This window comes from Stegastes partitus, unplaced genomic scaffold (genome assembly GCF_000690725.1).
Source record: "Stegastes partitus isolate 25-593 unplaced genomic scaffold, Stegastes_partitus-1.0.2 Scaffold7, whole genome shotgun sequence".
NCBI classification, from domain to species: Eukaryota; Metazoa; Chordata; class Actinopteri; family Pomacentridae; genus Stegastes; species Stegastes partitus.
In genome coordinates, this window is record NW_007577738.1 from 1,980,581 (window position 1) to 1,993,530 (window position 12,950).

Below are 12,950 nucleotides of genomic sequence, written 5' to 3' on the forward strand. Positions count from 1 at the left end.
AACTAATTTGGAGTGTCAGGAAGAGCTTTAGTGTTTCACAGAGACATTTGCACATACACACACACATTTAGAAGTGCACAGTGCAGCTGAAAGATGTTACTGGCCAGCTGGTTGCTACTGTATTTGCTGGCTTTATTTTAATTACAGCTACCAGGCAGCTTTTGCATGTGTCACGGTGCTTGTTTTGCGTCAGCTAAGTTCTGTTTTTTTCAGGAGTTTGTTTCCAGTCGGTTCGCTCTTTCCCAACTAACTCAAGTTAACATGCAGCTGATTGTGACAGATGTCATTTTTGCAACTCTCTTCTTTTTTTTTTTAAACTGGTGTGAACACTGTGCCGTCAGAACACGTTAGAAGGCGCGAGTGTTGATAGCTGCTCCAGACAGCCACGCTCAGAGGCAGGGTAAAAAGCCAGCCATCACAGAGAGGGATGAGACATGGTAATGAGTAAAACTGCACTCATTTTCAGACAGTCATTCCTGGAAGACATTTCTGATGTTGTTCGGGCAAAAAAGGGAAGAAATTTTAGAGTGAAAAAATGCGGTTTGAACTTCCAACAAACATCCCCGGTATTCTTGAGGGCATTTTGTTCAAGAGGTGTTTGAGATTGTGGCTCATGGCTCTAAAAGATCGAGTGCTGTTTCATCTGTTGTAGGAAAGTTAAAACACAAACATTTGGATTAATGTGATTGCAGTATCATCCTCAGAGTAGGGAAAATTAGACCTACGGTACCAACAAAAAGGTATTTACCCTCCTTGAATATAGTGAATTTATTTGGATTTTTTGACAAGAATTTACAAAAAAACAGACTTGAACTGGATGAGACACTTCAAAGGGGGGAGACACTTGTGCAATCACTCATTTTACATTTTATATTTTTGTTTTTACTTTGAAATTTTGTAAATTCTTGGTAAAGAAAAACAGCCAAAACATTGGGCTTGAATCAGTGTTGAACAACAGTAAAAAGGGAAAACATCCAAGAGAGATGAATACCTTTTATAGCCACTAGAAATATTCCAGCTTGTTCTCATTCCACATATACATACATATATATATATATATACATATATACACATATACACACAGACACACACACANGCACACACACACACACACACACACACACACACACACATATATATATATATATACACACACACACACACACAAATATACATATATATATATACACACACACATACACACACACACACACACATCATGTTATAAGAAGATGAGTCGTTCATCTTGGACCTTTAAGGTCTCCTCCATTTAAAAATGGGCTTTTCTTATTGGTGCTTCTCCTGGAGATTTAACCCTCATGTTGTGTTCCGGTCAAATTTAACAGATTTACATGTACATGTAACATTACATTAACATGTAGTTAATTTGATCAGACTGACCTGAGATTCTATGAATTTGTCTATAAAGAGGATTTCAACACATAAAATAAATTGTTTGTAATTAAATGTTTTCAAAACAATTGTCTTTGTTAACTTCGACCCAAAGTAGTCTGTGGTAAACAGTATGCTATGTTTCATCTGATTTATTCTTATAGTCAAAAAAATCAGGAAATTATGCTTTGTAGTACTGAAATTCAAAATGTGTAAGATCAGATACATGAAGCATACAGGCCATAAATAACAAATAGAAGTTCAAAACGTGTAATGTTCACAAGAACTTGAGTTAATAAAATAATCTAACACAGCAAATAGTGATAACAAATGCATTATTACAGTTTTTATGATGAGTCTGAATGGAACAGACATTTTTGACTGGTAACACAAAATGAACACAACATGAGGGTTAAGCCTCTCAGTTCAGACATCTGCAGACTGTTTCACGCAAACAAGTCCAAGATGTTTTTGTTTGACATGGTAGCTAGTTTGGAAACCGCCACTTGTGGTCCAGTGTGCAACTTAAGCCCCTTTTAGTCACGCAGTAGTTTTTGTTAATGTGATGGCATCTGAACCTGTCAGCTTCGTGTCTGAATGAGCCCCCTGCTCACTTTTCCATAAAAGATATGACAGCAATCTTACTAGGTCAGATCTAGTAATGTTTCCGTATCACTTTCAACGTGATACAAGTCTGAACTGCAAGCCGTCACATTAACCGGTAGGCATGCACAAGTGACACTACTTAAAGTTGTTTGAAGTGATTAAGGGAAGACTTTGTCCACATTTTCGCACCAAAATTGACCCCCCCCCCAAAAAATCACAAAGAATGCAAAACACTCTATTTTCACCTTTTTGTTTGCTTTTTTCCTGTAACATTACATTTATAACAAACTAAAATGTCCCACTAAAAAAAAACCTAAACTTTACTGTGATGGCAGAGACTAACCGTTCAGATTAATGATACTCATCATTAATAAATGTAATACATGATTTTGTTTTGTTTTTTACACAATTTTTACACCAGCGGAAGTTTCATTTTCTGCTTCCAGCTGTTTGTTGGAGTCTTTCCTCTCAGTTGATTAAACACCTGCAGCAACAGACAGCAGCAGGATTCATATGAGCGTCTTCAAAACTAAAGAGCTGCCTGCATTTATGCACGTTGAACAACGGAACAGTGCCGATAGCGTTATTTATTATTTACAAATATAAATGATCTATGACAAGAAGACAGGATCAATCAGAATCAATCAGGATCGAACGGCCAAGTCAAACTGTGTATGTTTCATTACATCAGACAGGCGAGCTGTCACACAGAGTCACAGTTTACATTCGACCGTTAAACCATTTGTTACATAACGCCCACCCTCAGGTTGAGTGATGACAGAGTTTTGAGTGTTTAGAAAATCATAAATCAATAAGGCTCTTGGATACTTGGACAGTTTGATAAATTGGCTGTTAGTTTGGGTTTAGTCTTCTGTTAATTGTTGCATTTGTATGTATTATGCATTACGTCTAGTACTGTCCAATCTCCCGTGTCCAGCAAATGTCGCATGTGTACTGTGGGTGTCTCTGTCATTGTGGTGGGTGTGATTGAATGAAGCCGTGAGGAACATTAACATAAAAGTGATTTATGTCTGAATGACAGAACGTCATCAATTTAACAGCCTGATGAAACCAGTAATCCTGTGTATTCCATGACTGAAAAGGGCTAAACAGAGGTTGGCTTGTCATCAAAAAACTTAGAGAACATCTGTTTGAAGGTATGACTGAAATAAAATATTGTAAGTAATGTATGTACACTTCCCTTCATGTGTACTCACTGGCAATTTCATTCAAGCTTTGCATGACTTTGTATAATCACCTGATGTTATTAAAGTACATAGAATAGATGACTTCGTACTGAGTGGGATATTTGGCTTTTCTAAACAAGGAAGGAGTATAAAAATATAAGAATTCCAAACTGAACTTTTTTTTGTGTGGAAAAAGCATAAAGGAAAAAATTGTTGGGGGGCATCTTAAAAAACTGCTGTGATGCATCTTTACAAGAACAAACATACAAAAGAATAGCACAGCAAACAGCAAACACAAATCTGTCTCTGCAGTGGCTCCCCTCTGCTCTCCCAATCACTACAAATAAGTTATCAGCTGGTTACAAACACCAGGGACGCATTGTCTGCCAGTTTATGCTCCTACTGTAATGGAAAGGTTGTTTGGAACTCCGTCAGCACATTTGGGTTGATGCATCAGGGGCATGTGAGTGATTCAGTACCAGCTACACTTCTTAGTAACCACACCCAGACCTCTGCAGGTCCGATCAGTTACCGGAGCTTCAGTCTGCAGCTCCCAGTACAGCGGAACACAGTGTGAAATTTTCCTTCTTATGTCTTTATCACATGAGCCTCCGAGCAGGACTAACTGTGGGTGGAAACGTGTTTGTGTGAGAGAGGTGTGAATGCCGTAAATGACCCTGACTGCAGCCAGAACCATAAATCTGACTGCTGCGGAGGAAACTGGACTGACCAGCAAGACACTGGATGCTACAAATGAGAAAAGGATTAGAATCAGTTTATAGGCCACTTAATCTCAGCAGCTGCTGAGGTCAGCAAAGGACGCGGACCAGGAGAGGAGCTTTGGTTATTTGAAATGTTTGGATCTGTGAAATAGTCTGATTTTACATGGCTTTAGGATGGGAGCAATCCAGAAATAAAACTGACTGGAATCGCTGTGATTAATGGATTCAATTGTAAACCTCTCAGCTTTTTGTTTCCCTCTGCAGATTCACAGGCTGCGGATGGAAAAAAGGTTTGTTCAAAGAAAGTTTAAGCGAAAAGTTGGTTTACAGGTAGCGCTGCCTTTAACGGATCCTTTGATGGATCACCGACAGCCTGAGATGAAGCTTGCTGGCTCGTTACTTTGTCAGGTTTTCGTGCTGGTTTACAGACTGTTTCCATGTGGATGCAGTAGCAGATATGTGGATCAGTATTTATAGCAGCTTCTTAGAACAGCAACTTACTGTAAGAGAGAAGGGCGACTGCGCGGGTCTGTGTTGTAACCAGATCTCAGAGGACAGAGGGACAGAATTAAGACGACTCTGTCACCACACCATTCATCACACGCTACTAAAAAATATCTCCAATTCATACGGGTCATAAATGAAATGGCGCTGTGCATAGCTCCCACGCTAGAGGTTAAATGTGACAATTTTCAGCGTGCCTTTTCACACTGTAAAATTACTAGTGTGCAGAGTAAAATCATTGCGTATTAGAATGTGATTTTGATGGACACTGAAACACTGATACTGAAAGAAAAAGGTCAGACAGTGATGAGACAGCTTAAAATACAGGGTTTATGAGGGCTTACGGGGTCCTCAAGAAGGCACAAATAGTTCTTCAGGATGTTCAGGGGTCCTTGAAGTGGTTTAAGCGATCCCTGAGTAGATTTAAGGGGTCAATGAAGAAGTTTTAATGGATCTTGAGGTGGTTACACTGCTCCTTTAGTGTGACGCTAACTTTGTAAGGCTTCCATTGACAAAGAGTTCAACGGATATACTCACGGCACTAAAAGTTAAGTGCTGATGAGATGACTGAGAAGTTAAGAGGAGATAAAGGTGTCATTGAGATAGTTTCTGGAGTTCTTAAGGGATCTCTAGTAATCCTTGTGGATGATTTAGGCCTTCTTGAGTTGTTTTCAGTGGTTCAGTTGGTTCTTGAGCTGTTCAGATCATTTTACCGGGGATTAAATGGTCCTTAAGATTGCTTCAGCAATGCTTTATGAGGTTGTGAAGGTGCAGTTCAACCAAAGAGCTCCAGTGATTCTCCCAGATATTTCGGGGGTTCTTGTGGGCAAGTCAGTTGGCTTCTGTGTTGTTTTCTGTCTTTTTGGACATTTTAGGGGGTTTAAGGTGGTTCATATGCTCCTGAAGGTGGTTTGGCCAAAGTACTCACACTGCTCCAGTGGTTCTCCTGGATGTTTTAGATGCTACTGTATTATGGCGGTTGCAGTGGGTCCATTGGTCCTTGTGATGTTTGAATGGTTGTTTTTTTAAATATGTTTTTGGGCTTTTTTTTAAAGCAGTTCAAATTATCTTTTAAGTGGTATCAGTGGTTCTTTAAGAGGTTGTAAAGGTGTCGTTATGGTTCAACCAAAGTGTTCAGGTTCCTTGAGGGAGTTCAAATGTTTCTCCCAGATGATTTAGGTGTTACTGTACTGTGGTGATTTAAACATGTCAGTTGCATCTTGTGATGTTTGAATGGTCCTTTTGGACATTTTAGGGGGGTCAAAGTTATTCAAATGCTCCTTAAGGTGATTTTAGTGCTGGCTTATGGGGTTGTAAAGATATTCAGCGTAAGTGGCCAGTTACTTTGAGGGAGCTCCGTGGTTCTCCAGGATGTTTTAAGTATTTTTTGAGGCATCTTCAGCCATTCATTTAGTTCTTGTGCCATTTAAAAAGTCCTTTTTGACATTTTAAGGGATGTCAAGGTTGTTTTTATGTTCCTTAAGTGGCAGGTTCTGCCAAAGTGCAGAAGTTCCTTGGTGTGGTATCAGTCACCTTTCAGAGGCTTCTAGCAGTTTCTGTGCAATGCTTAACATCCAGGAGATAAACACAGCTGTAATCAAGGTCATAAATTATTTTTACCCCTCACATACAGTTAAAAGCATTGTTTCGTCACTGAGCAGACAACAGTCTATGAACTAATGTGTTTATAGTCTTCTAATTCAACTTGACTTTCCCCAAACTCCTTAAACTGTCACTCACAGATGCCTTGTGGATCAGATGACCTACTCCTTTTTCAAAGCCCTGTATACTGTAAAGGGCACACTGTACAGTAATGCAGGCAGTGAACTTATCTCAGCAGTCATGATACAGTAAACGAATGCCCTGTACTGTTGATTACTAACAGAATGTAGTAAAAACTGACAAGTTAACAAGAACTACGACTAAATATTAGTAATAAAATAAAAACTTTGATGTAATAGGTAAATTAAGTTTTCTGCTTCACAGAGGCTGTAAATACATTTTTGCTTGTTTTTAGTACTAACAGTCTGCTGGGGGTCAGATTTTGTTAATGTTATGTCTGTGAAAGTATTATTGAAGGTAAAAGCTTTTATTTTGGCAGCTCCGCTAAGCTGACACTTTACACCATCTTTAAAAATAGACACTGATCTGTATTTACTATCATAAATAATATCCACAGCTAATAACAGCTGATCCAGACAGCGATCTGAGCTGTTGTGCATCCATCTACATGCATTTGATTACAGCACTGTGTTGTGTCATGTTGTTCAGAACTTAATAATGAGCTGCAGGTATAAATACAGGCACTGACTCACAGCTCTGCTATATGAGGATAAACTCCGAGCAGCAGTGCGGCGCACAACTAATCCACAGCTAGCCTAATGTGACACTTAAACTGTCATGGGCACATGCCAAACAAACATGTCAATCCAGTTTATTCAGATCAATGTATGAAACGGTCATAGAAGCCCTCATCTCAGGTTGGTTAAGGTTGAATTTTAAAGCATTTACATTGGGTGGGGTTGTATGTAATTTAGATTAGGTTAGGATGGGTTCTGAGTAATTTAGATTGGGTTAGGATAGATTACAATGTATTTAGATTGTGTTAGGAGGAGTTATATGCAATTTAGATAGGGTTGGAACAGATTAGAGTACATTATGATTGAGTTAGGATGGGTCACAGTGCATTTACATTGGGTTTGAATGATTTATATGTTCTTTAGATTGGGCTAGGGTGGTTTGTTTTTGATTGGATCTGGATGGGTTTTAAAGCATTTAGATGATCTAGGATGGGATATAAGGCAACATAGATTTGATTAGGAGAGGTTGTAAGCAGTTTAGAATAGGTTAAAATGCATTTAGTTTAGGTTAGGGTTGGTTAGAAAGTGTTTAAATTGGTTTAGAATAGGTTAGAAGCCATTTACATAGGGTGATAATGTATTATAATGCATTTCAACTGAGTTAGGATGGTTATTAAGGCATTTAGATTGGTTTAAGATGATTTTAAGGCATTTACTTTGAGTTAGGATGAACTATAAGGCAATTAGACTGGGCTAGGATGGGTTGTATGGCGCATAGATTGGGTTATGGATTGTTCTGAAACTGAAACTGTCTCGAATGAGTGATGTTGCATTTAGAAAGGGGTCTATTAAAGTATATTAATGATCCAGGGGGATATTAAAAATGTTATAGAACAGGTTTCAAATGGGCTAAATCGCATTTGAAATTGTATAGTGAGGTAGAGTATATTAGAATGGATCATAAAGGGTATTAGGTCATTTGACATAGTAAGGATGACTTTTAAAACAGTTATAATGAATTTGAATGGATTGTAGAGAATTTAAAAGATGTTATGATGAGTTTCCAGTGGTCTTTAATTACTTATACAGTATATACCTATTTAGTATTTAATAGAATAGGTTATAATGGGTAATGGCTCATTTACAATGCAGTTAATTATAGCAAACTATTTATACGGATATGAGGTGCTTTGGAATGGCATTTGGAATAGTGTGCATAAGCTGTAGCACAATTAAAATGGGTTATATTCAATTCATAATTAGCTTCAGAGGGTCACAGTTAATTTAGGACGGATTACAATCAGTTAGCACATTACAGTGGGCTGGAGTGTGAAAATAGGTTAGAGTGCAGTGCAGTTACACTGAGAAAGGAATGAATTAAAGGGCATTTACAATTAGTTTATGGTGTATTTCAACTGGAATATAAAAGGTTTACCTAAGTTAAGTAGGACAGATGGACAAAACCAGCAAGACCAAAACTTCTCCTCCTCCTCTTTTTCCACCTCCTCTTCCTCCTCTGTCAGGGCTGATTCAGTTGCCATCAGTGTTTCCACCCACAGCCTCTTGTTATGAAAGAATTCACTGCAGGGCTTCAACTATCAACATACGCAGATAAAAGAAATACACTCCTCTACCTCAGATCTACTCTCTGTAAACCGTGTACGTATATGTAACTCCTCCTCATATGTAATGGGGGAAGAAACGCAGCCGCCGGCAGGTAGATTCATACTTCAGATTCTTCGCAAGTTTTCCTTACATTGCTCACCAGTTGTGTAAATGCCTCAAAAATAATATGTTTTTAAATTTGTGCAGTGATGTAGATAAAGATTTAGGTTGTGATCACATCAGATGCAGTTATTTTTAATAGTTTCACTATAATCTTATTTATTAATAGTCCTGTATGGCGGCATGTGAATGACCGTTGGCGTGGTTATCTTGGAGCTAATTGTACATACCACAGTCAATGTACTTTCTGCCTCTTTAAATGGAGATGTGGGAGTTGAGATGTACAGAGCAGCTCTGACTGCCCCTGTGGCAACCGGACATATGGACTCATTACACGAGCCACTCATTGGCTTCCTTCTTCTCTTTTTTCTCTCTCTGTTATTACCTTTCACTGCCTGCAGCAGCTGCAGCTCCATATGTTCTTCATAATGTTAATGTAAAGCAGATCAGCTGCTCAGGTCTCGAGGTTGTAACACCATGAAAATCAGAGATGGATGTCTTCATTTGTTTGTTGGAGGCTTTGCCAAGAAACGTCTGTATCTGTCACTGATATCTTTGTAGAGGCTCAAGCTAGTGTACCAGTTTTAGATACATTTCCTGGCCTGCTAATATTAATACAAATCTTGTTCTTCATACTAGTGTTTATCTTATAACTCATTAGCGTTAATGTATGTAGCGTTGGTGCAGTATTCAGGTGTTAAATAGGATTTAGGTTAATTTTGTGTGTGTGTGCATTAGCGTACAGGCAGTATTTATAAACCTATTCCCCAAATGTTTGGATAAAAGTGTCTACGTGACTAAATAGATGTGATTTCAGGTCCAAATGACTAATAACTTAAATAACTGCTGGCAAAATGGCTGCAGAATCATCATCACTAGCAGCCTTTTATAAATAAAACACAAATTTAAACAAATGATTAAGCCAAAAGGAGCAAAACGCCTCTCGATATGAAACTATAAATATGTAACCTGATTTTAAATAAGCACCTGACGCAGGTTCATCTTTATTTATATGGTGTGATTACAAGTATAGCTGTTGGCAAATTTGTTTTGGAATAATGTGTTAATGCTCCCAATTTGTAATAATGTGAAGTTGTGCTCATCTTCCTATTTTCATGATGTGTGAATGGTGGCGTTAGTTCAGCATTCCTTTGAGGCAGATTTGTGATTTTAGGCTATATAAATACAACTGACATGAGCTGAAACTCTCTATTAACAACAGAAAACTTGCAAAACAAACTTCAGTGTTTTGTTCTGAGCGTGTTCCTGGTGTTTGGAAATCAGTTATCTGTTTCTGTTGTATGTTGATTGTGAATGTATTTTCTCTGTGTTCCCAGGAGGTGGGTGTGGTGCAGTGGGCGGTGCGTTACCTGGACTTATAGGTGCCACCGGTCCCTCAGTGATGATGAAACCGTTCTTGTCATTTCCTGTTGAGACAACGTCTCCGGTTGGACTTTTCCCAAACTTCAACACGGTACGCCCGCGCACGTGTGTGTGTGTGTGTGTGTGTGTGTGTGTGTGTTGTTAACGATGACAGGCTGATGTTGTTTCAGGCAGCACAGAATGAATGTCACAAAAACACCTGTCATCAGTATTCAACCAATCCAGAGCGGCCTGCTGACCCCTGACCTCTGTGTACCTCTCACCTCTGTGTCTCCTACAGATGGACCCGGTACAGAAAGCTGTCATCAACCACACCTTTGGTGTCACCATGGTACCCAAAAAGAAACAGGTCATCTCCTGTAACGTCTGCCAGCTGAGGTTCAACTCTGATGTGAGTATGTGTTTTGTTGCTGTTGTTGGGAGATAAACAAGCGTATACACCAACCAGCCATAACATTAAAACCACTGACAGGTGAAGGGAATAACATTGATGATCTTGGTACGATGGCACCTGCTGAGAAGTGGGAGATGATAGGCAGCAAGTGAACAGTCAGTTTTTGAAGTTAATGCGATTACAGCAGGAAAAACGGGAAGCCTAATGATTTGGGCCAGATTGTAGTGGTTGTGACTGTTCCCAATTTGTAGTGGTTTGTAAAAATCCAGTACAAGAAAGGAGCAAAGGTTCGTTGGCACGTCTGGTCGGATCCCACAGAAGAAATACAGAGACACAAACTGCTGAAAACTTTAATGCTAATCCAATCTTGCTTTTCGTGGGCCTGTGCAGCCTCAGATCGGTTAGAGTGTCTATTTTCAATCCTGTCCACCCAGCAAAGTACCTATAACAGGCATGTGAGCGTCAGAACTGGACTATGGAGCAATGGAAGTAGGCCTGATTTGATAAGTCACGTTTCTTTTACACTGTGTGGATGGTCGAGTGATTCTGCGTCGTTTAACTGGGAAAGAGATGGCAACAGGATGCACAATGGCAAACCTGGGGTCCTGGAATCCTACCAAAACATTGTTGCAGACCTTGAACAAGTACAACAAAGGCCTGTTTCACCAGAACAACACTCCCTACCAAATTGTTCTGGACTGGTATGAAGACAAAGAGTTCAAGGTGATGCGTTGGCCTACAAATTCCTCAGCTATCAGTCAGTTCCATCGAGCATATGTCTGATGTGCTGGAAAGACAAGTCCAATCCATGGAGGCCCCAACTCATAACTATCAGGACTTAAAGGATCTGCTGCTGACGTTTTGGTAACTGACACCACAGTCACCTTCAGAGGTCCGTGGAGTTCAGGCCTTGACAGGTCAGAGCTGTTTGGGCAGCTTGAAGAGGAACAATATCAGGAAGATAGTTTTAATGATGTGGCTGATAGCTACTTATTAATACGTTAACATGTTTGCTGGGTAACATTAACACTTTATCCTACAAATTCTAGCTCATTAGCACCTAGACCTTGTGGAATAAATTAGCTTTAAGCAATCAGAATTTAATTCAACACAGGACTCTAAAAATAACACTAAGCTTGGTAGCTAATATTAGATAACAATTTAAGTGAATACTTAAAAAAGATTTTTGCAAGTTTTGATCCTGAAAATGAGTTCTCACTGTCCAAACTGTAGCTGGAACCAAGGTATCAGTTATCACCTCTAACAACCCCGTTCCCGCCTCTAGATGCAAACAGAGTTAAACGTTTGACAGAAAATGTTTGACTGTCTGAAATGTTTGTCTGCATGGAAGCATTAAGGAAAATATTATCTCATGGGGCTTAATGCAGCTGAGATATGTGATACCTGGCGAGGCTTGCTTGTTTGTTTTTGATTATTTTGTCAGGTGTCTCCAGAACACGGCAGGCGTGCATAATCAGGTGTAACACTTAGCCCCTCCACGCTGTAATAACACGGTGCTGCGTAAATGACACTCGGCTCATTCAGAACTGCTGAGAGGTTTGAAGCCGCCTCATTAGCGATATGCCAATCAAACGTGACTAATTTATGAGCTGGTAAAAATTATTCATGAGTGAACATGAAAACAGGAATTAATGCTGAGGAGGACGCAGAGGAGGGAAGTCTAATATGCTGAGTAAAAGTTGAGTCATGAAGCTCCCAGACAGTCACATGAGGACACTGTTAATTCAAAGGTTTGATACAATATGCTCACACACTGTTACTCTGGGCTTGTGATGACACCAGACATGAGCAGCGCTTACAGAGTGGAGTGCATCTGTTTACCAGGACTCATCATTACTCTGCATCAGGAAAGTCCATTTCCATCCAATCACAGGGACTCTCCTGATGCATAGACTCCACCTGCCATGTGATGTGTTGATGAGGTGTTAATGCATATAGATTATTTCCATCCGATTATTCACCACATCTGGAGACTGAAATGGTCTGTGAAGCATGAATCTCAGTAACTTTGGTTATCATTCTTTCATTTAGCACCATCATCAGGTTAAATGTAAAGTTTGTCCAGTGCTTTAGTGTATGACTTAATATTTGAAGAAATACACGTTTTTCCCATCAGCCTAAAAAGCCAAAAAAAGAAACGGAATTAACATGAACAACATTTGTACCCACAAGTTACTATTTACATTTTTCACATGACTCTGCACATAAAGTTTTGTATACTATTTCTGAGCTATGCTGCTTTATTTTATTGCCAAAATATGTTTTATTTTCCTCTCAGTCTTTAATTTGTTTCTATATTTGTCACATATCTGCTTTGTGTAAACACAGCCTGTGTTCAGCTGACAAGTTGCTGAATGTTTGTCATGACTGTTCGTTGCAGCCGATTCAGTTGGGACTTCTCAGTTGCACCGAGTTGCAAAAGTTTTTCAGAATTTGTTGCATATAAATATCACAGTGTTAATCTTAGATTTGGGGTTTTTTTTCCCCCCCAAATGATTTGTTCAAGTAAAGGTGAAAATATGATAATTCTCTTTTTCTTGCTCTGAGACATGGGGAGATTTTGGTGATTCTAAGTGAGCTCTTGTTTGATATGCATTTTTTTTTTTATTTCTTTTTGCTATTTGAGCTGATCAAATAGCAAAGAGAATTATGTATGTATATATATCAAGAAAATAAAAATGGATTTTAAAAATATATTTTAAAATAATAATAATAA

General features: G+C 39.0%; 1 protein-coding gene across 1 annotated transcript in view; it reads left to right on the plus strand.

The window, feature by feature from the left end:
• The window catches only part of znf385b (zinc finger protein 385B), a 50,630-nt gene that overhangs the window by 26,826 nt on the left and 10,854 nt on the right, over positions 1-12,950 (plus strand). Inside the window, exons 4-5 of the mRNA XM_008282522.1 lie at positions 9,774-9,910; positions 10,100-10,210. Of these exons, the coding sequence (XP_008280744.1) occupies positions 9,774-9,910; positions 10,100-10,210 (248 nt within the window). The remainder of the gene's footprint in view (positions 1-9,773; positions 9,911-10,099; positions 10,211-12,950) is intronic.